This window comes from Perca fluviatilis, chromosome 19 (genome assembly GCF_010015445.1).
Source record: "Perca fluviatilis chromosome 19, GENO_Pfluv_1.0, whole genome shotgun sequence".
NCBI lineage: Eukaryota > Metazoa > Chordata > Actinopteri > Perciformes > Percidae > Perca > Perca fluviatilis.
Genome location: NC_053130.1, coordinates 33,576,369 through 33,601,592, shown reverse-complemented (window position 1 = coordinate 33,601,592; position 25,224 = coordinate 33,576,369). Strand labels below are relative to the sequence as shown.

Sequence of the window (25,224 nt, the reverse complement as noted above, 5' to 3'; positions counted from 1 at the left end):
AAGGTCGACCAGAGAGACCCATAAATGTAAGTATTCTCGGCTTAAAAAATGTATTTAAAAATTACGACAGTGTTGTTTTGTGCTCTACACAGTCCTGTACATATATAGTTGCAACCATGTTCTTAATTGAAACGTTTTTAAAAATCGCTAGTTTGCTATGCTAATGTTACCTTGCTGATTTGCACAACAGCCCCACATTTCATTTGAATGGACTCCATGCATATCTACAGTTTTTTGTACAAGTCCAGTCCTGCTAGCTAGCTAACATTATGTGCTTTGTTCTGGGGAGACAACTCTAGCTAGTCACGATGTGTTTTATTTTGGGGAGACGTAAAACTGTAGCCACTAGCTTGCATGTGCTTTGTTGGGACGTGATGAACAATTGTAAAAAAAAAAAAAAAAAAATCGTTTTACTGTACATTTACCATCCTGTCGTCACACAGGAACGTCAGAGGAAACCCGGCAGCTGATCCACTTTAGGTCTGAAAAGGAACCACTGTTTTCTGAAATCCAAATATGCTGCAAAGCAACTTTGGGAGTGAGTCATGCATTCATTATTGTATTGGTACTGTATATTTGTAACTGTTACTATATTGTAATCATTTGTAATTCATTCCTGTTCATTTACATGTACATTGTTGTTGGTTATGATACAGGACGCTGGTGAAAGAAATTGGGTTGGAGGGGAAACTGACCGCAAAGGCAGCAAAGAAGTGGGAGAATCTTAAACAGAAATACAAGGTATGTGATGTTCGGTTGAGAAAAAAAAAACTGCATCTTCAATCTCAATACAATGCAATGAATGCATACTGTATGGTTGTAGGCATTATTTTGGTGTTTGTTGTGTGTCCTTCCAGGAACTAAGAACTCCAAGAACAGGGTCAGGTACAGACAGGGGGGAAGTGACCGCTGCAACCTGGCAATTCTACGAGGACATGCACGAGGTGTTGGGTGCCAGGCCCTCAGTCGACCCTCCTGTGTTAGTGGCATCCTGTTCTGTGGATGTAGATCCCGCGCCAATCCTCATGGTATGTAATGCAGTACATTTTGTGGTCTGGAATAGCAGAACATGTTCTTATTGTAGACATTACAGAAAAATAATCGACAAAATAATACTTATACACATAGATATGTAATGGGTTCGTATTACAATATAATACAGTCCATGTAATATACACGAGTCCAGCTCGGCTAGCTACACCATAACGTTGTTTGCAGCGAATCCATACATAAACTGATCCACCAGCATTCGTAGGCGTTGTAGACGTCTTCTTCTCCTCGCATGATTTCTTCTATTTGTTGCAGACAATCGCAAAAGAATCACTTTAACCAATGCAATCGACATGCGCACACTTGCAGACGGCATCTTGGATGTTTGTGATCAACTTGTCGCCTCTGGTGACGTAACAGCCAGCTAGCGACAATGCTTGATGACGTAACCGTAACCAAGTAGTGTCCGATTTCTTAGGGATATGTTTCCTCTCCTAGCCCTTAGCACTCTGCGTGTAGGGCCTAGGGTTAGGGATAAGGGGAGGATTCGGATTCAGCCTAGGTCAAGCCTCGCTTTATCAGTTATCCTGGATTTATATATTCTGCTTTTGTGAAACAGGCCCCTAGCAAGGATACTGACATTTGGATATTCGCTTCTTCTGCTTCGATGAGTTTGCTTAAATATGATTAAGTTATAAACATATCAAGACCAGACATTTACAAACTTAATTTCATTATCAGTGTGAGGAACAAAAGGAAAAAAAAACACTGTTATGTGCAAAAACAACAAGTCACTTACGAGATGAAATTGTTTTGCTTACCTTCGACTCTTGCAAAAGGAGAAATCGGAGCTCCTCTCTACAAGAGTAGCGTCTCATTCAACGAGCAGCACCACATGTGGGCGTGGAATATTGACATATATATAATGGACCAATAGACCCCGTTGCTCTGGACGGAGACCAGTGAAGGATATTAGAAGCACTTTTCCGGTGATCTCTTGCTTTACTGCGCAGCCTCCACCTGACAGAGACAACGTAAATGTGACGTGAGCAACCTGTCTGAAAGAGTGAAGTCTTCTGGTAGCTGTGCCAAGAGAAATCTCAATCATTCCCAATCTTACAGAGACAGAGAGCGTAGGTATATGTAAGGAGATAACATAAGCACAGGCTAATTATTGCTAACTAACATGCTAGTTAACATTAGTAATTAAACCTAAACAGCTAATGTAAGTCGAAACTGCCTGCGAGCTTCTCCTGTAATATACGGTAATTCCTCTATTATGCGACAGTAAGTCACTTGGTTATGACACAATCGTTAGCCTATTTTTACAAAAACGTCTCCTATGGAGCCATAACGTGAGGTACAAGGTAATGGAGCCTTTTATACATTGTCGTGTTTCTTTAGAACTAAACAACGGACAAATAGAGTCTTTAAATGCTTCAGATGTAAAGTTAATCGCTGTCAAAGTGGCGCCAAAATGTATGCTAGTCAGTGGAATGCTAACGGGAGGTGATCTCTTTGTAGCGTCAAAATGGCGCCATAGGAGGTTCGAGTTCTGAAGCGAAGCTTACCCCCTTGGCGTGGAAGGCAGGCTACAGTGTTTGGGTGCGCCGCTCTAATTTACCCGTGTGGAACGTTGCGTCGCACATTAGTTCCGCTTTTGGTGCTCGCGTGTAAAATCATAATAAATCAATGATCTTTTTATTTGGTCAGCACGGGGGGGCCACAGGGTTGGCCAGGGACATTTCTAGGGAGGCACGGGCCTCCCTAGTCTCATATTTCAGCCACTGCAAAGTTATACATTGTTTATCGGGCTATTTGGTTATTAAATTAATTTCTGAGACTTTTTTTAGCGAGAAATCAACTATATAAAGCTCAAATATGGGCCGTTTTACGAAAATTGATGGCCAATTGCAAATTTGGTAAGACTGTGTGTCGGAGTTCAGCGGCCGGTGCTGCCTGTGTTGCTGCCTCGCCGCCCAGCCTGCCTTCCTTCACAGACCCCGGCCTGCTGGGAGGTACTTGGAGCTCCGTCACAGCAGCCCACAGCACTCCATACCCGCGCAAAGTCACAGTTTTTTTGCGCTAATGGACAACCAAACGCTGCTGCCCTGACAGAGCTCCAGGGCCTGCAACTCCCCTCTTCCTGCTAGCTAAATGGCCGGTGTATGTGAGTGAAAGCGCGGTCAGCGAGCATTCTCTTACCACAGGTTCCAGTTACTCTTTTAATGTGTGTAATTATAATGTGTTGAGTTATTTAAACAAACGATTGTGGAAATAAACGCCGCTTGTCCGCGAGTCCCATTGATAGAGTCTGCGGCTGGATGTAACCCGATACTTAGCTTCATTTTCGGCGTAATTCGAGTATATTTACAATTTGAATTAGGGCTTTGACTCCGAACTTCGTTATTCGAATATCATTCGAATATAAAAAAAAATAATGATATTCGAACGAATATTAGCCAGCCCTTAATATTCGAACCTGTTATGGACATTATTTTTTGTAAATGCGTTTGCTTGTAAACGTTGCTTTCAGTTCAGATTCCGAGGCTTTTTCATGCATTTCAAAATGTAAATTGAGCGTCAGCGTCAGTTCTGGCAGGCCAGGTAGTCAAGACGCTGCTAACGCTATTGGCCATCAACACGGTCTCATCAGCTGATCTGCTCCAGCTGAGCTGCATCAGCTGATCTGGATTAGCCCATCAGCTGGTCAACACCCCTCGCTGCTCAATGGCTACACTCAAACAGGGCGCCCTATTTAAAGCAGATACAGTTTGCTCCTACCTGCTTGCTGCTCGCTTCTCTGCTGGTTGTTTCTGTCCGCTCGTTAAACCGCTCATGCTGTTGTTTGGCCCCTCTCGTCTGGTCCTACTCACCCTGCTGTTGGCCCTGACTTCCGTCGCTGTCGAGGAGGATTCCTGGCAACTTGACTCCTCCGATGACACCCGGCCGGTCCAGCTGGACCTGGGGCAGGATATCTGCCCGGATGACAACGCCGCCGTCCGTCGAAGCTCTCGGCGGTTGGCGAATAAATCCACGTCTCCTCCCTGCATTGGCGATTGGCCCGTGGCCAAGATACTAGAGACCTTGTTTACGAATGATATTCAGCCTCCGAGTGGCGCTTCTCACGAGGATTTATTCGTCCTCCTCTGTGACTCTCTGATCGTTCCAGCGGTCGACGTCCTGCCAGTGCCTCCTCTCCAGTCTTCCGGGAAAAAGCACGCTCAGAAGCGTAAAAACCCCGAGCCGGCAGCCAGGCCTGTTGCGCAAAAACGGGGCGGCGGCCTAGTTCGTCCGGGCCTTGGCGCTTCTCCTGCGGGTGACCCGGTGCTTATGGCGCTGTCTGACGTCCAATCTTCCCTCCACGATATGGCTGCCAGATTATCTGCACTGGAAGGCTCCTCCGCTGTCAGACCTTCCTCAACCCCGGTCTCCGCTCCTTCGGCGTCCACCTCTGCTTCGGCTGCCTCCGCCGTCTCCGACCTGCCTCACCTGCGCCGGCCTCTGCGTGATGACGTCACCCCGGAGTTCGTTCCTCGACGGACCCTGGCTACCGCTGTACCTCTGTCCTCGGGCTCGCCTTTTTTCCCGCCGGCTGCTGCCATCTCTCATCAGCTGAGGGGGCAGATTTTGGCAGGTAATGACGTTAATCTTGTTAAACTCCTGCTGGGTTCTGAGCTGTGTGAGCGGCGTATTGTGGACTGTGGCGATGTATCTGTCGAGTTAAAGGATGGGGACCCAAGACTGTCTAAAACTCTGACTTTTCCTGAGTTCTGCATTGCATTTGGTGTGTTTAGAGATGTAATTTGTGAAGTTCAACCGGCGCGCAGGGCCGAACTCGATACTTATTTGGCCATTATTTCCGACCTGGCTCTCTCTTATGGTGGGGTCTTGTTTTATGAATATCACAAGTCTTTTTCTGCAAAGGCAGCAATGTTCATACAGCGCTTCAACCAAAGACTGGACTGGTCCGTGGTCGACCTCGCACTCATAAGTCGACACTTCACGGGGCACCAAATCCTGTCCTGCTCCATCTGTGGCTCTCTATCACACTCTACTACCCTTTGCTCTAAATCTAGGCCTGCCCCTTATATGTCCCATCCTGGCCCGAGCCGTAATTCTGGCTCCCAGGTGAATAATTTTGCTACTCCTCTTTGCTATAATTTTAATGAAAATGTTTGTAGGATGCGTAATTGTAATTATCTCCATGTCTGTAGCTACTGTGGGGATGCCCATCCCAAGTTTGTATGCCCGAGGAGAACCCGCTTCCTGAAAGCGGAGCGAAAGAAATAAAGCCATCAACTCCCATCAACGTCCCCAAGCTGGGACTGGCGTTGAGGAAGCATCCGAACCGCTGCTTCGTGGATTATTTATTGACTGGTCTTGTTCATGGTTTCTTTGCTGGTCTGCTGCATTTGCCTGCTGTATCTTTCTGCTGTAAAAACCTGTTGTCCGCGTCCCAGGAGCCATGAATTGTGGATGCTTTGCTGGAGAAGGAGGTTCAAAAGGGTTTTATGATTGGTCCGTTCGATAGGTCTCCTTTTCCTGTTTTTTGGTTAAGTCCTATAGGGATCGCCACTCGAAAGTATTCGGGTAAGAAACGTTTAATCATCGACCTTTCTGCTCCCCACAATGGCTTGGCTGACAGCATCAATAGCCTTATTCCTTTAGCCCCTTTTTCCCTGTTTTATAGCACTGTCGATGACGCTATCACTTTCATTAAAACGGCCGGACGTGGAGCTTGGCTTGCAAAAGCGGATATTTCCGATGCTTTTAAAGTCATGCCCTTACATCCTTCCCAGTGGCATTTGTTTGGCGTTCGATGGCGGGAAAAACTGTATTTCTCGGTTAGACTCGCTTTTGGCTGTCGCAGTAGTCCTAAAATATTTGATACTTTGTCGGAGGCCTTGTGCTGGATTCTCCTAAATAACGACAGATTACCTTTCGTCTTACATCTTTTAGATGATTTTCTCCTGGTGGACTTTCCATCCGCGAAATCGGATTCTTCTATCTCGGCTCTTAAGCGCACCTTTTTTGATTTAGGCGTTCCTCTCTCGGAGGAAAAGACCGTGGGTCCCGTCAAGGTTATCGAATTTTTGGGCATTACTCTCGATTCCGTCCGTATGCAGGCTTTGCTGCCCCTTGAGAAATTATCCCGCATTCGGCAAATTATGTCCGTCGCTCAACAATCTAAATCCTTTTCCAAACGGGACTTGCTCTCTCTTTTAAGCAACCTTAATTTCGCGATGAGGGTAATTCCTCAAGGTAGGTCGTTTATTTCCAGGCTTCTTGATCTCTCCAAATAGGCTAAGGCTCTCTCTGACCTTGTTACCTTGGATGCTGGCTGTAGATCTGAGCTGCGGTTTTGGTCTCTGCTCCTGGATAAATGGAATGGCGTTTCCTTTTTTCTTAATGATTTTATGGAATCGTCTGTGGCTCTTGATTTGTATACTGATGCTGCGCCTTCCGTGGGGTTTGGGGGGGGTTTTCAAAAACGAATGGTTTTGCGTGTGCCTGGCCGGTTGAATTGCTCTCCTTACCTGCCGGTGATTCCTCAACAGCCCTACTAGAGCTGTATCCTATTGTAGTGGCATGCATTCTCTGGGGTAAACATTGGGCTAGGAAGAAAATTCTGTTTTTCTGCGACAACGAAGCTACTGTTAATATAATTAATAAGCGGCGCTCATCTGTCCCTTTCATAAATAGGTTCCTGAGACGTCTCACATGGCTGTCAATTTTGGGGAATTATCATTTTCACGCTGAGCATATTCCTGGTTTGAATAATCAAGTGGCAGATTCTTTGTCTCGATTTAATTTTCAGAAATTCCATCTCCTGTGTCCAGCTGCAGCCCAATCAAGCCTGGAATGCCCTCCTTTCAGCCAGACCATTCTAGATTGAATAACCCTCTCCAATCTTATGTGCGCTCTGCTGCGCAGTACATGCGGGGGGGTCTGGCTAGCTCTACATTAAAATCGTATGACTCGGCTTGGTCTTATTTCATCGCCTTTTGTGCTTCTTTATCTGTAGCTGCTCTCCCTGTCAATGTATCGTATATTAGTGCTTTTATAGTTCACTGCTTTGAGGATCGAAACCTGCAGCCTTCTTCCATCAAAAGTACGGTCGCTGGCATCCAATTCCATCTGCGCTGCCTGGATCCCTCTGCCTCCAGTATTTTGGAAAACCCATCCGTTCGCCTTTTGCTGAACGGCCTCAAAAGACAGTCACCACAAGGCAATGATAAACGTCTCCCTTTTACTTTACCTCTGGTTAAACAACTCATATCTCAATTACGGAATGGGTGTTTTGGGCCTTACACCGATCAGTTGTTAGAGACGGTCGTTCTCACAGCTTTTTTTGGTTTTCTAAGGGGTGGTGAAATTTATTCACGCACATGTTCCTTTGATCCAAATCACAATCTGACAATTTCTGATGTTTCGCTTAATGATCACCATTTCACATTATTTCTGAAACACTCTAAAACTGCTAGAAATGGTGAAGGTGTTGTCGTATACATTTCCGAGTCTAACACTGTCTTTTGTCCTCTGATTTCCATGCTGGCCTACTTGAGGTGCCGTCCTGGTGCTGGTCCACAAGAGCCGCTGTTTGTCACGAAGGAGGGGAAACCAATGTCGCGAGCCTGGTTTGCTTCTCACCTGCGCCTCCTCTGCCAGTTCTGTGGACTGCCTCCGGACCGTTATACGGCTCATTCTCTACGCATTGGTGCAGCAACTACAGCGGCGGCATCCGCTCCGGTTTTAACCCATAAAGCCATGGGGCGCTGGTCTTCTGCTGCTTACGAACGTTACCTTTGTCCTGATGTTCGAGCTATTCTTGATGCTCAGAAGGCTATGAGCTTAGGTCCCTGATTGGTTTGTCTTAATAAACCATTGTGCCTCATCTACTGATCTCCTAATTTGTGTGAGCGTCCCCTAATGCTGCTGCTGTCCCCTGACTTTCTGCTAATTCATGGTGCTCATGAATGGTCAGGGGGTGTCCCCTTATGCTGCTGCTGTCCCTAGACTTCTGCTAATTCATGGTGCTCATGAATGGTCAGGGGGTGTCCCCTTATGCTGCTGCTGTCCCTAGACTTCTGCTAATTCATGGTGCTCATGAATGGTCAGGGGGCTCATTTGATCAACCATATTTCCAAATTAATTCGTAAACTTATTCATAAAGATTCCAATCATTTTTAATTCCATCCTCTTGTTTTCATTTCCCAAGAGGATTGCCAGGTGTGGTTTGTTTGGGGGGAATAGTTCAGCTCACACAGTCCTAAACTGTGTGAGCGTTCCCTAATGCTGCTGCTGTCCTCTGACTCTCTGCTATTTCATGGTGCTCATGAAAGGTCAGAGGACTCCCTGAACAGAGCCATACCGCCAAAAATTTAATTCAGAATTTATTAGCTGAAATGCAATTATTCAATAAAAATTTCCTAAATAATTTTTATTGTCATGTGTGTGTTCTTGACTTTATGGACCTGACAGAAATTGAGTGTCAGCGTCAGTTCTGGCAGGCCAGGTAGTCAAGACGCTGCTAACGCTATTGGCCATCAACACGGTCTCATCAGCTGATCTGCTCCAGCTGAGCTGCATCAGCTGATCTGGATTAGCCCATCAGCTGGTCAACACCCCTCGCTGCTCAATGGCTACACTCAAACAGGGCGCCCTATTTAAAGCAGATACAGTTTGCTCCTACCTGCTTGCTGCTCGCTTCTCTGCTGCCCGCCACCTCCCCGGCTCCTCCTTGTGTATAACGTGGCATTTGCTTCTATGTCATCGTTGCTGCTCTGTTCATGTGGGGGAATAGTTCAGCTCACACAGTCCTAAACTGTGTGAGCGTTCCCTAATGCTGCTGCTGTCCTCTGACTCTCTGCTATTTCATGGTGCTCATGAAAGGTCAGAGGACTCCCTGAACAGAGCCATACCGCCAAAAATTTAATTCAGAATTTATTAGCTGAAATGCAATTATTCAATAAAAATTTCCTAAATAATTTTTATTGTCATGTGTGTGTTCTTGACTTTATGGACCTGACAGAACTACACGTCGTGGCAACGAACGTCTCTCGGCCGTGGGTCGGTAGCGGTCCCCTATTTCTCAAAGAAAGCAGGCTTGCCCAGGGCCAGGCCAGATCAGCGGCGTCTTTCTCCCGTCGCGTTCCGCTGTCTCTCCTACCTACACCGGCCCCGCACCCTGTCCCTTTGCCCCTTCCTACCTGCCTGCTCAGTGCTGCTGCACATGAGGAGAGAGCACAGAGGGGAGGGCGGGGCTGCTCCTCAGTTACACAACAGAAGAGAAAAGTGACTGTTTCGGCGGCTACAGGAGATAAATACTTTGCGTGCTCGCTGGACAATACTGGCGACTCTTTTTTTATTTTACAGAAAGTCGCCAGATTTGTCGCTAGTCACTTTTGTGAAAAAATGTCGCTAAGTTGGCAACACCGCCCACACACACTGGCTCGACGCACACACCAGCACACGAGTATAAACATCAGACCACTTACGTAGGCTACGGTGAAAGCTCCGAACTTCCTGTCGAAAGCATACTGTTTGTGTTTAATCCAGGGTCTGACTTAATTTTTTTTTTAAACTGAAGGCATTTAATGGTCAAAATATTATTTATAAATATTCAAATATATTCAAATATTAATATTAATATACAAATGAACTTCGAATTAGATTTTTGGGCAAAAGTCAAAGCCCTAGTTTGAATTTCGTCACGCCACGTATACAACATCTAGCTATATGTCTTATAAAGCTAACAACGGTGTCCGATTTCAAATTAATGAATATTTGTGAAGATTAGGGCTTTCGTTAGCTGCAACTGTCCCTTCAATCCTAGCTACATGTGTAGCTACAAATCACGGATAGTTAGCTTAATTTTCGGCGTAATTCAAGTATATTTACAGTTTGAATTTCGTCACGCCACGTATACAACATCTACCTAAATGTCTTATAAAGCTAACCACGGTGTCCGATTTCAAGTTAATGAATATTTGTGAATTTCAGAGGAATTCTAAGAGGAGGCTAGCTAGCTCTCATTGATAGAGCTCCATCCAGCCGCAGGCTCTATCAATGAGACTCGGGGACAAGCAGCGTTTATTTCCCCAATCGTTTGTTTAAATAACTTGTCCATTAGCCCAAGAGATGGTGACTTTGCGCGGGTATGGAGTGCTGTGGGCTGCCAGTCGTGACGGAGCTCCAAGTACCTCATAGCAGGCCGGGGTCTGTGAAGGAAGGCAGGCTGGGCGGCGAGGCAGCAACACAGGCAGCACCAGCGCTGAACTCCGACACACAGTCGGACAAAGATTTGCAATTAGCCATCCATTTTCGTAAAGCGGCCCATATTTGAACTTTACATAGTTGATTTCTCGCATAAAAAAGTTTCAGAAGTGAATTTTGTAATGGAATAGCAGAGATCTGCGTGACCTAGCTAGATTCAGAAGACTACCTGATCTCAGGTCAGTTGTGTAGCCTATGTAAATGTTGGGGCGTGACTGTTCTCTTAATACACCCATGGGCTGACAAAGTTACAGGTCTTGGGAGGTTGATGTCAACTTCCAGCTTTGTTGAGATTCGCCCGTTTACAGCAGCAGTTTCAAAATATGAGATTTTCATAGTAAAGGGGTGTCAATGGGATTTTGAGCTTCTATGTATGTCCTATTTACCCACCGAACTGTCGTTATTCAACTATGACAGGGTAAAATCAGTTTTGCATTGTATCACCCCTTTAACATGTTTTTTAATCATTGACTTAGCCTCTGATTGTGATATTTTACACTGAATAGACATATTTGTCGCTTTCAAAGCCTGTTTAGCAAACTTGTCTGCCAACTCATTACCAACCAACCTACATGAGCCGGAACCCAAACAAACTTTACATGCGTCCCCCCATTTTGAATACTATGCAGCAACGTCAATATCTCACACACAATATCAGACCTTTCACATGAGTTACCTGGTTTAAAATTTTCTAAGGCTGACAATGAGTCTGAGCATATAGCTACTCTTAGCGGTTTAATTTGCTCTACCCACTGCAATGCCATGCAATAGCTATCAACTCTGCTGAAAACACTGATAAATGATCCGAAACTCTTGCAGAAAACTTAATATCAAACTCTGGTATCACATATGCGATTGCCACTTTCCCTGTATCTGGTTGCTGTGACCCATCAGTAAAGATTTGCACATACCCATAATAGTTATCCACATACCTCATAGCCATTTGTCCACTATCCCCCTTATAATTCTTGGAATTCTTATAATGGTCTTCAGTTGAAGGCCATGTTGATGTGTTGTTTTGGATGTTATGATCAGTGACGGATGAAGCAATAATGTGTTTTGTTGTTTTTTAAACATGGATCTTACTTGGACCTGAAGGGATATGTGTCTGTAATTCATGGCTTTCATTAGAAATTAGTGGAATTTTGCTATAAAAATCTTTAAAGCCCGTTTTCTCAAAATGGCTTTTCTCTCATACTCCACGTCTGAAATCTCCACTTCAGTAGCACCAAACTTTCCAGTCTTGTACCTTATGAAGACAATTACAGAGGGAAAATCGTTTTTTTAAGGCTATTGACAGTATATTCTGATTTACAGGATCACAAAAGTAGATATCCATAAATCCCTCTGTAATTTGTCCCCCATCGTTTTTTCTTTAAATATATGCAAATTAGTGCATATTTCATTAGATAATGCCTAATTTGCACATTTAAACATTAAATTACAGAAAACTTGTAATACATTTTTTCTCATCTTAATGTAAGTAATCAACTGGCAGAGTTTCATGGTGATATCTGCTAATTAAAAAAAATTCCCTATTCACCTTTAGTGTCTCGCCTTAATTTTTTCACAATAAAAATTCATAAAAAATAGGCTGAGCCAGATTCTCAAAACTTAGCGGGTGTAGTATGTTCAGAGGGAGACACTACACTACTCTAAACAATGTGCGCCGTCTAACAGCATTGTCTAACAGCTATTGTAATTCACAGCAAATTGCACCAGTGGCCCAAAGGTCGAAAGAAGAACAATGAAAATTGTCAGGAGGAAAATGTCAGGTAAGAGGTGTGATGTACAGTATAGGCCAAAAGTTTGGACACACCTTCTCATTCAATACGTTTTCTTTATTTTCATGACTATTTAAATTGTAGATTCTCACTGAAGGCATCAAAACTATGAATGAACACATATGGAATTATGTACTTAACAAAAAAGTGTGAAATAACTGGAAACATGTCTTATATTTGAGATTCCTCAAAGTAGCCACCCTTTGCTTTTTTGATAGCACTGCAAACCCTTGGTGTTCTCTCAATGAGCTTCATGAGGTAGTCACCTGAAATGGTTTTCACTTCACAGGTGTGCTTGTCAGGGTTAATTAGTGGAATTGTTCCCTTTATTAATGGGGTTGGGACCATCAGTTGTGTTGTGCAGAAGTCAGGTTGATACAAAGCCGACAGCCCTATTGGACAACTGTTAGAATTCATATTATGGCAAGAACCAATCAGCTAAGTAAAGAGAAATGAGTGTCCATCATTACTTTAACAAATGATGGTCAGTCAGTCCGGAATATTGCGAAAACTTTGAATGTGTCCCCAAGTGCAGTCGCAAAAACCATCAAGCGCTACAACGAAACTGGCTGACATGAGGACCGCCCCAGGAAAGGAAGACCAAGAGTCACCTCTGCTGCTGAGGATATGTTCATCCGAGTCACCAGCCTCAGAAATCGCAAGTTAACAGCAGCTCAGATTAGAGACCAGATGAATGCCACACAGAGTTCTAGCAGCAGACACATCTCTAGAACAACTGTTAAGAGGAGACTGCGTGAATCAGGCCTTCATGGTCAAATAGCAGCTAGGAAACCACTGCTAAGGAGAGGCAACAAACAGAAGAGATTTGTTTGGGCCAAGAAACACAAGGAATGGACATAAGACCAGTGGAAATCTGGGCTTTGGTCTGATGAGTCCAAATTTGAGATCTTTGGTTCCAACCGCCGTGTCTTTGTGCGACGCAGAAAAGGTGAACGGATGGATTCTACATGCCTGGTTCCCACCGTGAAGCATGGAGGAGGAGGTGTGATGGTGTGGGGGTGCTTTGCTGGTGACACTGTTGGGGATTTATTCAAAATTGAAGGCATACTGAAACAGCATGGCTACCACAGCATCCTGCAGCGACATGCCATCCCATCCGGTTTGCGTTTAGTTGGACCATCATTTATTTTTCAACAGGACAATGACCCCAAACACACCTCCAGGCTGTGTAAGGGCTATTTGACCAAGAAGGAGAGTGATGGAGTGCTGCACCAGATGACCTGGCCTCCACAGTCACGGGCGGAGATGGTTTGGGGTGAGCTGGACCGCAGAGTGAAGGCAAAAGGGCCAACAAGTGCTAAGCATCTCTGGGAACTCCTTCAAGACTGTTGGAAACCATTTCAGGTGACTACCTCTTGAAGCTCATCAAGAGAATGCCAAGAGTTTGCAAAGCAGTAATCAGAGCAAAGGGTGGCTACTTTGAAGAAAACTAGAATATAAGACATGTTTTCAGTTATTTTACACTTTTTTGTTAAGTACATAATTCCACATGTGTTCATTCATAGTTTTGATGCCTTCAGTGAGAATCTACAGTGTAAATAGTCATGAAAATAAAGGAAACACATTCAATGAGAAGGTGTGTCCAAACTTTTGGCCTGTACTGTATCACTGCAAAATCAGGCATCTTCATTACTGATTCCACAATCATACCCATCTAACTTCCCTACCATCAGTCGCCAGCCCGGCTAAGAAACGGAATCGAAACAACCATTGGGTACAAAAGCAAAATAGCTCGGGGCATTCAGCTGCAAGCCCTCAGCCACAGAGACCCACAGTCCAGTACCACACTGCTGAAGGCCTGGACACACCAGCGCAGGTAAGATCAAAAGTTATGACAGGGACATTGTCGAAGATGATAGCTATGAATACTGACTGACTGATATACTGGCAATATCACAGATTTATCAATATTAGCTTGTATGTTAGTTTTTTTCAATTGCTTACACACAAAATCTTTTCATGTCACACGATTTTTGAAACCTCTCACTCAAAGTGCAAAACTACACAGCAAATCTCCACAACCAAAATGCAATTTTTTCAAAATTTCATTTGATGCAAATGCTTCATTTTGAGATGTGTTTATGGTATTTTGAATGCAGTGTTTCATTTTGAAGGAGATGTGAGGCATTTTGCATTTTGTGTGTGCAGTTTTAGGAATTGTGTGTAGTGTTATGTATAATTATAAAAAATATGAATATTATCCAAATGTAATTCTCTAGTATCAATATTGATATGAGCCTCAGTGCCAGTCACTCTCTGGGACTGACAGTGATGTTACAGAAACAAATCTACAGTGAATGATTACTATGATTGTGATGATTAGGTACACTCTGAGGGGAATTAACCTATCTTTTGTAACTTTGAACAACTACATGTCACTTCTGTGACATAATGCCACCGACATCATGTTGCTCTGTTCCCTCTGTGTGACGCAGCATATTCCCAGGGTGAGTGAACAAGACATCAGCAGCTGCCAGTGGCTCCAAAACGGAGCTTACATTGGCAATGAGACACGCAGCATTGAGTTCAAACTAGGTAAAGGTAAGGGTTACAACACGATTTACAGCTACACTTAACAATTGTATTTTCTGCCAATAGATCACCCTACATTTCTACATACTGATCCTTTGGAGGTTGTGTCCTGAAAAACGGTTTAGGGGAAAACACAAGACAACACAAATAAACGTGTGTTTGTGTCCTGGGAGCCATACTTAAGGGGTCTTTTTTTCTATTCTTGAAGGTGCGCTAAGCGATGTTGGGTGATGTTACTTCTGTTGTGTTGTCAACATGGCTGAATCACTCTCCAACAAACCTGAAAGCTTACGAGTGTGTCTGATTTCTTCAACTTCCTCCAGGAATTATATGCAGAATAATTTCAGCAAGGATGTTTTGAGGTACGGCTGTGCCTTCCTGAACAGCGGGGGAGGGAGTCTGCTGGTCGGGGTGTGGGACAACGGAGTGGTCTGCAGTGTGTTGTTCGACCATAAGAAGGAGGACCAGTCCTGCCTGCAGGTGGACGACGCGGTCAAGCAATTCAACCCTCCGCTCTTTCCCCACAGCTACAGCCTGCGCTTCCTACCTGTGATAACATCTGGCAGGCGAGAACATTACATCAAGGTGCTGTGCCTCACCTTCCGAGCGCCTCCAGCCTTCGCAGAGCCAACCCTCTATCGGGTTGGCGAGGGCAAGGCGTACATGAGGCGGGATGGGAGTGTGCAGGGGCCCTTGGGTGTCTCCGTCATCCTGGAGTGGTCCAGACAGGTGAGAAAATCCATCATCATTCCAATTCTTCTCAACATAAAAATTAGAACAGCTTTGACTTAATAGGGGAGAGAGAGGGGGAATGACATGCAGCAAAGGGCCTCTGTATATGGGCAGAAAGGTTGTGCTGTCAAACGATTAAAATATTTAATTGCGATTAATCGCATTGTCATAGTTAATCGCAATTAATTGCACATTTTTATCTATTCTAAATGGCCATAGATTTCTTTTTGTTCCAGTATTTTTTCTAATTTTAATGCTCTTATTAACATGGAAAAGTGGATCAGCTTGCTTTGTGCTTTTGTCGCCTGGCTTTGACGAGGGGTGTAGGGGGGGGGAATTTGCATAAGCTGTGTGCTCGGCCATCAGGTGGTATTTCAGACTGGACGAGCTGCGATGATAGCTCAGTTCACAACGACCAAACACACACATCACTTTGGTCTTGTCAATGGAACCATTTGGCAACTTTTTAAAAGTAAACTTTCCATTCAGAATCTTACTGGCATCCATTTCGGGGTCTCGCGCTCGCCATCCACTCAAAACGTAACGTTAGCCTACTACTCTTTGGCCGGCTCGCAAGCCCAAACGAGAGTGTGCGGTGTGCCTTTTGTTTATTTTCCGGTCTAGCTAGATCCGGTGTGGTTACGTTACTAGTTGTTACAACAGCATGTGAAAAAAACGTTTTTTAGGCCAAAAACGTTAATCTCACAATTAAAAAAATGACGCCGTTAAAATGGGTTTGCAATAACGCGTTTAACTGACAGCACTACAAAAAATACATTATTTTTAGAAAACAATTAGAAATGTCTCATGATATATTGTCTCTAGAAGTGAATTATTCAACTTTTGTTTTTGTTAAAGAAGGAAAAGAAAATCGCAATACTCCAATACAATCGAACCGCAATAAATGAAAATCGCGATACAAACCAATCGGCACCCACGTATCATGTAAGACTCGAATCAACAAAAGTGTATGATCCCAGCCCTAATACTGCATGTTCCAGATGTGGGCGGGTAAGGTGAAGCAGCTGGAGCAGAATTTGTACGAAGAGACATCTGAGAAGTGGTTCTTAGCCAGGCAACTCGACACTTTACGCCTGGCTATCGGTCCGCTGCAGCATCACTACCACAGAAGGAGCAGTCTGAGGCGAAACCGGACAAGAAACCTCACCAGCCAGCACTCCTCTGCCTCCTGTGAGAACTCCAGATGATCTGGTATCCACTCCACCTCCAGAACCAAGCCACACGTGAGCTCATCTGGCTGGGAGGTTTGGCTGAGATACACGCCATAGATAATAAACTCAAAGAAGCAAACAAAAGCACAGTCACGTATAAGAGTTGTTACTCTTCTAACATTGTTTGATCATTTTTTGAAAGTCTTCCATGTCTGAAAATATACATGAACATGAATCCAACATATTATTAGCAAAGATGAATCGGCCTATTCATCAAACAATAAACTATTAAATTACCCAACATTTATAATAGCCACTATGGTAGTCATCCACAGATACAAGTAAGATGAAGGATTTACTGTGCCACATGCATTTTTAACATCAAAACATGATTTATAAATAATACATGAATATATTTACATCCATTTTAACCATCTGGCCCAGTTTAGTATTAAACTAAATTGTATAACCCAGAGGAAAAGAAAACGTCTCATACATTGAGGTATGTGTGAGACCAAAACGAGATTATAGAAAGAAAAAGCCTCACAAAATCTCAAATTAGTCTCCGTTTGAGTTTCAAAATAGATCTCATCAAGCTCTGAAATAAGTCTCAGATTTTCTCAAGTTGTGTGGCTCTTTTTGATCTCAGGCAGAGATATCAGAGAGCTCTCTTTATAAACTCAATCTATTCACATCCTACTACATCCTCTACTCTTGCTGCCATCTGTGATATTATGTGCACATTACAAGCTAGAAGTTTTTGATTTTCCACCAAAGGTTTGTGCAGGTGAAGGATATACTGGTCAGGCTGAGTTTAACACCAAAGATCTTCTTTAGTTTTCTGCTTTGCAGCTTGGACGCTCATCCAATGTTGGTATTTGTCACCTCATCAATGGCAGCCAGGATATTACTGTGAATAGCCCTATTCGCACGGGATAAGTATTATCTAGGGACCTCGTGTGAATTATAAATTACCCACCCACGTCTGATTTTCATCTGGCGCATTCGAACGGGATAAGCGAAGCCTGTGATTTTACTTGAATTTACTGAAATTAAGCAACAGTAGAAACATGGGTGTGGGTAGCTCTGCTACGTGTGTTTGTGTGTGGTCAGATCTCGGGGACACACACGCACACAATCTCAACCGGGTAGTCATCGTCCGAACTGCGACCTCTGCTTTTTCTTTCTCTCACTTTTTTCTCCGGGTGGTGTTGAGCAGGGTCCGGTTAGATGGATAAAACAAAACATTTCACCAGGTTAAAATGTATTAGCTCAAGCTTTACGCTTGATTTATTTGTAACATTAACCTCTAATTATGAAGTGAGCTTGATTGTGCATTATTTCTGATAAGCTATTGCTTGGAGCATAGGCGCCGATACCGTGGGTGCTGCAGAGCTCGATCACCCACGGAAAATACTGAGTGAGCACCCACGTGTGCCAGACTGCCAGTAGGCTACATTCATTTAAAATTAAACATTGGAGTTGGTGCTAAGTGGAGCGGTGGCATTGATTCTATATTTCCCAGCTGATCGCGGTTACGTGTCAGTTACATTTTTCATCTCCAATCCTATCTGCATTTGTGAGAAGTGGCGCTGTCCTTTATTATCGAGTTAATAGGCGTGTGTGTCTGTCTCGGCCGCTGTCCATTTCCTAAGGTTCTGAAATGCAAACATTTTCTGACTACTTTTTTTTTTTAAAAAGGCGTGCGCCCGTGAGCACCCACTGAGGAAAACATAAATCGGCGCAACGTATGCTTGCAATGTAGATCACAGATAATATATATATATATATATATATATATATATATATATATATGATCAATACTTACACTTTATTAATCTTGTAGGAATCCGTTGTGGAGTGGCTTTTGTGTCCTCCAGACCAGACTGAGTCTCTAACGTTAGTTTACCTTAACACTCATTAGCCAATATATAACTTTATTTACAGACTTAAGGTCCAGATATAAAAGTACACATAACATATTACAGACAGAAGGGTACACACAAACATAAAAACATACAGACATACTGTCTATCACATAGTACATAGAGGAAACATACAAAACATACATACCTACATACATACATACATACATACATACATACATACATACATACATACATATACAGACACAAAGATAGTTATACACAATACTTAAAACTAGGGCTGTGAAAATAAATAACTCAGATTAATCCATTCCATATTGACGTTTGACCCGGAGCCGTTCTAGCCACTATTCGACTGTAAAATGAAGGAGGGAGACGAGAATGTGCTGCCTGGATCATTGATCGGAACATTTAGCTACTTGTTACTTCTTCCTGCCAACCCTGGCTACCGAAATCTGGTGCCCCTGATATGTCTGCTCTTCTCGCTGATGCTCTGAAACGGACGATACAGGCAACACAAACACCGCTGCACGGGACGCTAGTTAACACTATACTCGACAGCAGCTAACGTTAGCCTACCGCTAGCTAGTAGCTGGATTAAACACTGTTAAAATGCTGACAGCTAACTCTAAATGGTGTAAAGTTTGACTGTTTTACTGTAGAGGATTCAACACAGGTATGTAACAACTGCTAGCCTGACAAGCCAGCTGCCACTAGGGTGCGTCTAGATTTCTAGGCTAACAATCTGCAGCTGCCGTCGGAAAAACACAGACGGTGCGTTCAATGAAACTGGTAAACTACAGCCTGGTGGTGCATTTGAAGTTATTGTAAATGTCCTTTTCCCATCTGGTGGTTGTTTTTGTCGTTCAACAGCAATTTACTAGTGAAATAAGTTATTGTTATTGTTATAGATTATTATCAAATCATTTCATTTTGACCATATGGCCTTAGCAATAAACAAGCCCTTCTTTAATGTCACCGACTGTTGTTTAGTACCCTTCTTTTTTCTTTTCTTTTTTTACTTTCTTAAAAAGTATTGGTTCAGGCACCGTTAATTATGTATGCGATTAATTTTGATTAATTAATCACAGAGTATGTAATTAATTCGATTACATTTTCTAATCAATTCACAGCCCTACTTAAAACATATGCAAATGCGTGTGTCAGTGTTTCCAGAGTTTGGAAGTAAATCTGGTATCACTAAGTGCAGGGTTAGTTAAGGCAGTTAAAATTGTATTCTTTGACTCTGTTAATCGGCACCTAAATTTGTACATAAAATTCCTCAGCACAGCATGGAAGGTGGGAACATTACTCGTCACAAACAAATGACTAGCACTGGTCCATCTTGGATACTTCAACAAAATTCTAAATGCATCATTGTATGCCACCTTTATCTTATTTATCTTTGCTTTACTATAGCTGCACCATAGGTGAGCTGTATAAAGTGGTGTACAGTATGCTCTAAAAAGAGACGTTTTAACTTCTGCAGTACACATATGAAATTTACGTGCCAACATATTTGCCTGTCCATATAATTTACAGCACTGGCGCTGTATATCATCATCGTCACAAAAATCATCCCTAATAATGTAGCCCAAGTATTTTGTTTTAGTAACTACGTTTAGCTCTTGCCCTGTCAAATAAAAAGACGGAAAGCATAGCTTTCTGTCCTCATTAGTTCTGACAATCATTACAACACTCTTTTTTGCATTGAATTTGATGTCATACTGTAGTCCATAGTTTGAACAGACACTAAGCAATTGTTGTAGGCCAGCACTATAAGGAGACATAACAATGAAATCATCTGCATACATCAGATGATTAATACGCCTATCTCCCACCATACAACCAGTTTTACACACTTCTAATGTCCTAGAAAGATCATCGATATACAAATTAAAAAGAACAGGCGACAATATTCCACCTTGTCTAACCCCGTTGGTAACTGGGAAAGGATCTGATGTAATGTTGCCCCATCTAGCTTGCATTGTTTGATGGGAGTACCAATAATGCAAGATACGTATTAGGTATGGGGGGACCCCTCGCTCTCGTAATTTAATAAACAGTTTACCCTGATTAACACGGTCAAAAGCTTTGGATGCATCAAGGAAACATAAAAACATTGTTGATCCATGGCTTTTGTACTTGGAAACAAGTTCTTTCAGTGCATATATACACAAATCTGTGCCATGTTTCTTTTTAAAACCAAATTGATTGTCAGTGGTTGTTATATATTCTTGTAGTCTATCAAATAGAATTTGTTCTAATACTTTAGAGAGTATACTCACCAGAGCGATTGGCCTGTAGTTTTCTATGCTAGATACCTTACAGGTTTTGTCCTTAATAACTGGCACTAATAGTACAGGTAACATAGAGTCAGGTAATATGCCATGCGCTAATAATCTAGAAAAACATATAGCAAGTAACACTGAGATTCTATGGCTTGCATACTTCGGGTGTTCAGCTGTTATTTGGTCAAGACCACACGCTTTGTTCACTGCCAATTTGTCAATAGCATGACATACTTCATCAGGTCTAATAACCACGCCATCATTATTAATGACATCATCAACATCATATTCAGCACTCTCAACACAGTTAAAAATCTCTCTAAAATGTTTCCCCCAGTGTCCGCAACATTTTCATCCCCAGAGATCCCATCAATAGTGGATGGCAAAGGCATCTTGCTATTATTGATGACCTTTACTTCCTTCCAGAAATCATACAAATTATTCTGCTGAAACTTTCTGGCCATAGAATTTGCCCTCATCATCTGCTCATTACTTTTGATAAACCGTACAGCATATTTAAACCTGGCATTTGCCTTTTTCTTATGTTCAAACTCTGGGCCATACCTAGCTTTTCCAGATGATACCCAGCTCAAAAAAGCTTCCTTAGCATCCACATGAAGTTCAGACACATATTCGTTCCATCCGGGTCTAATGTTAAGCTTCTTTTTGTCTTGGATGAATAATTTACTGTCATTAATTAAACAGTTCACAATTTTGTCATACATGATAACTATTTGACTATGATGTTTGTGACTCTTACAATTTAAGTTGTCACACAAAATAGCTTCAAGTGGTATATCAATATTACTAAGACTACTATCACTCAGTGCGTTGTACTTCCATAGATCATATTCTGTGAGCTTTGCCCAGTCCACTTTTCTATTTAGCTCATTATTATCATCATCATAGTTAATCAGCTCAGGTAAACTGTCAAGACTTATTATCATGGAGACAGGTATGTGATCAGCTGTGGCTACACAATACATGATCTCAATCTCCAAGCAATCATGAGCATCAGCTGTACATATACAGTGGTCTAGCCAAGATGTTGTATGCCATGCTTCACTAATATATGTGTAACTGTCTACTGGTAACAGCATTTTACTTGAGAGAACTAACCTACTGTCTAGACAAAATTGATTAAGGTGTTTGGCAAATAAAGAGTTATCATCTGACATATCAGCATTCATATCACCCATCACAAAAATGCAAGTACTTTTACTCTCTTTTATGAATGAGCTGATAAAGGCAAGCCTATTAAGATAATCATTTTCATTTTGGTAGCATTCATATGGCGTGTACACATTTAAAATAATAAAAACATTTTTATCATGTACAACTTTAATTGCTATGGCCCAGTCCACCTCTAGCCTAATCACATCGATCAGTGGGTCAAGTTTCCTATGCCATAGGATGGCCACCCCTCCAGGTATTCTGCCACGCACGATTCCCATACTTAGATCTGTTGTCGACTCACCTGCGCCATAAAAATTTTCATGCACAGAGTTGAGTTTATCTAGATCTTGTTTGGGTAACAGAGTCTCTTGTATACATAAAATATCAGCACTATCTAAGAGCTTGTCAATAACAAAACCAAGTTGATTATACAGATCCATACAGGTATTTGTAGGATATATTTGTATTTTGTTATAAAAGAAAATTATAATGTATACTCTATTGATCCCCAATGGGGAAATTACAATTTACACTCGGTTGTTATTGCACAATAATAATATTGTATTTGTATGTTTATATGATGTAAAATATGTTTGGACTGATTGACACAAGTCATGTTCATTGAAGGTCACCTATAGGTATATAGGTAGGTATATTGCCTTTACACAGAATAACTACCCATTTCCAAATGTGTAAGCTCCAGTTTTGGAGGAATTAATTGCACATATGCATTAAACAAAGTGTTTTCCAGAGAATTAATGATGCATGTATGAATGTAGGCTCATATCTTAGCTTTATTATACCCAACTGCAATAACTGCAGACCTCTTACTTAAGTATATGAACATGCAATGACACATAGTGTTGAAATGCAACATTTTATTTAGAAATGAAAATAATCCACACGTCTTCATCTATTTAGAGGTAATGTATTTTCTGTGGTTTTCTCCAGTAACCTCTGATTGCCTCTTTTTTCCCTCCCAGGCTGTCCTGCGACCGAGCGGTGATAGGGCTCATGAAGGAGCGCACTTTGGGCAACAGTGCATCTCGCCTCCGTGCCTCTCTCGTGGAGCAGCAAACCAACGGGTGGATGGCACGGTCGATGCTCTACCTTTCTGTGCTCCGCAAGCTTCTGGCACCGGGCGCGACGCTGCTGCCGCTGGCGGGGGTGTCGCTTCCACTCATGCACCCAGTGCCCACTGCACTCTGGCTCATAAATGTCTACGTGAGGGAAGCCTTGTCGAGGCTGGACGAGACACGAGCCAGAGTGACTTCCATCTTTGGTGATCTTTTAAAGATGGACTCCACCAAGAAGGTACGTTTTGTTATCCGCCACAGCGTGCCGTGTACCCAGTGTAATGTTTGTTTTGTCATGCGTCTAAATGTTGCTGTGTCACACAGATCACCAAAAAGCTTGCGGGCGGTGCTGCTGGAACGGCTGCCTGGGTCACCAATGTCGGCAACGAGTACGGGCAGGTACTCATGTCTGTCCTCACCGCAGCAGAGGGGGACGGACTTGTCGACATGGCAGCCGGACTGATGAGGCGGTACCGCTTAGCCAGGAAGGCCCCTCCAAAGGTCCTGTACGTGGACCGAGACTGCTGTGTCGCCGCGGGAACGTCTGCAGTCCATCAGATGTTCCACGAGTGGCACGAGCTGGTCGTCAGGCTGGACGTGTGGCACCTCATGCGGCGCTTCGCCAGGGGGGTGACCACCGACAGCCACCAGCTCTACAGCCTCTTCATGGCGAGGCTTTCCTTCGCCATGTTCGAGTGGGATGCCGGAGATGTGTCCCGCCTGAAAGAGGCCAAGCAGTCAGAGGAGGGGGGGGGACGTCCAGGAGGTGAAGCTTTCGGCCAAGGAGCTCGCCCGTCACTGCCGGCGCCGCACCAGGGGGGCAGCGGAGACAGAGCGGCTCCTCCAGGAGGTGCTGGACGCCTTCTGGGACATGACGGACAGCATGGGCGTCCCCTTGATTGACCGCGCCCGCATGGAGATCTGGAGCACGCAGCGCCGCCACCTTGACTGCATCCAGGACCCAGAGGGGGTGGAGCTGTACACCCGGACGGGGGAGCTCACCAAAGGCGGAGTGAAGCTTCCCGTCTTCCGGTGCGGACGCGGCTCCACTTCCCTGGAGTCGTTCCACCTGCACCTGTGCCGCTTCATCCCAGGTAAGTGCATGTGTGGTTTACAACACAACTCACTAAATTATTAAAGCCAGGGCTCTCAAGTGTCACGCATTGAGCGTGACAGTCACTCATTTCGGTCTTTTGTCACGCACTCCCGCCACACATTGTATTTCTCACGCGTATTACAGTTGTGCGGAGGCTCCACGCAGAGCTCTTGCAGTAGTCTACATAAGTGGCCTGATGTTTATGCTTGTGCGCTGGTGTGTGCGTCGAGCCACATGTGTGTGTGGGGGGAGTGTGTGGTAGAGGGAGAAGTGAGAGAGTGACGGCGATTATCTTTGGAGCAAGTACCGACTCTAGAGTCATAGTGAGAGAAACAAAGTGTCTCCTCCTGTTCTTGCAACACAGTCTCACTCCCTACTCGTCAAATGTATGACGCATGGTCAAGGACCCTGGCGTCAAGTTTCAACGAAATAGGGGTACCCTTGACGTTATTTTTCGACGAAGGGGTCCGTCAGGGTCCTTGACCATGCGTCATACATTTGACGAGTAGGGAGTGAGACTGTGTTGGTTCTTTCTGACCACGGTGGGAAATCTGTAGCAGGAAAAGTTAACCCTCTCCTTGATTTAATGTTGTTTATGGAGAAATAGAACCAGGAAACGAGTCAGGGGAAATGCAACGCTACCAAGCCCATAGACCGTGACCAAGCCACGGCTTGTAGCTTACATTTTTAATGTCTAAATCGAGCCTGCCACTTATCAGCCTAACAAAAAAAAGAAAGGGGCTACACAATAGCCAATCAGAAAATAGCACTATTTTATCTGGGTAAGATTTAATGCAGCAACCAATGAAAAAAAAGCAAAGCATACAGACACTTCCCTAAACATTCGCTCATTCAGAGACCAGAGACCCAAACGGGACTCTGTGTCTGTCAGAAGGTCTGACATCTACCGTATCAGCAGAGCAATCACGTAATGCACAGCAGACTATGGTGCAGGTAGATTATTTTCTGAAATATATTGACTATTATAACTTTATTTTTCTCAAAGTGTCACGACTCCTCCAAAACTCAGATAAAAGAGATATTTTGAATGTGCACAAAGTTTTGAACATGAGCAGAAATCTTGCTCTAACAAATAATATTACAGTCCAGGGGTTTATTAATTCATTAAAATGAATTAATGTATCATTGACGTGAATAATTGTCATATACACATTTAAGGAGGTTACTT

General features: G+C 43.4%; 1 protein-coding gene across 1 annotated transcript; it reads left to right on the top strand.

Moving 5' to 3' along the window:
- Positions 1–489: 489 nt before the first annotated feature.
- Positions 490–23,842, top strand: LOC120547818. The gene is made up of 9 exons (XM_039783512.1): positions 490–538; positions 657–741; positions 858–1,028; positions 11,979–12,044; positions 13,748–13,890; positions 14,510–14,615; positions 14,930–15,335; positions 22,847–23,177; positions 23,264–23,842. Exons 7-9 carry the CDS (start codon positions 15,280–15,282, stop codon positions 23,840–23,842), a joined length of 966 nt encoding a protein of 321 aa, XP_039639446.1. The 5' UTR covers positions 490–538; positions 657–741; positions 858–1,028; positions 11,979–12,044; positions 13,748–13,890; positions 14,510–14,615; positions 14,930–15,279.
- Positions 23,843–25,224: the final 1,382 nt, after the last annotated feature.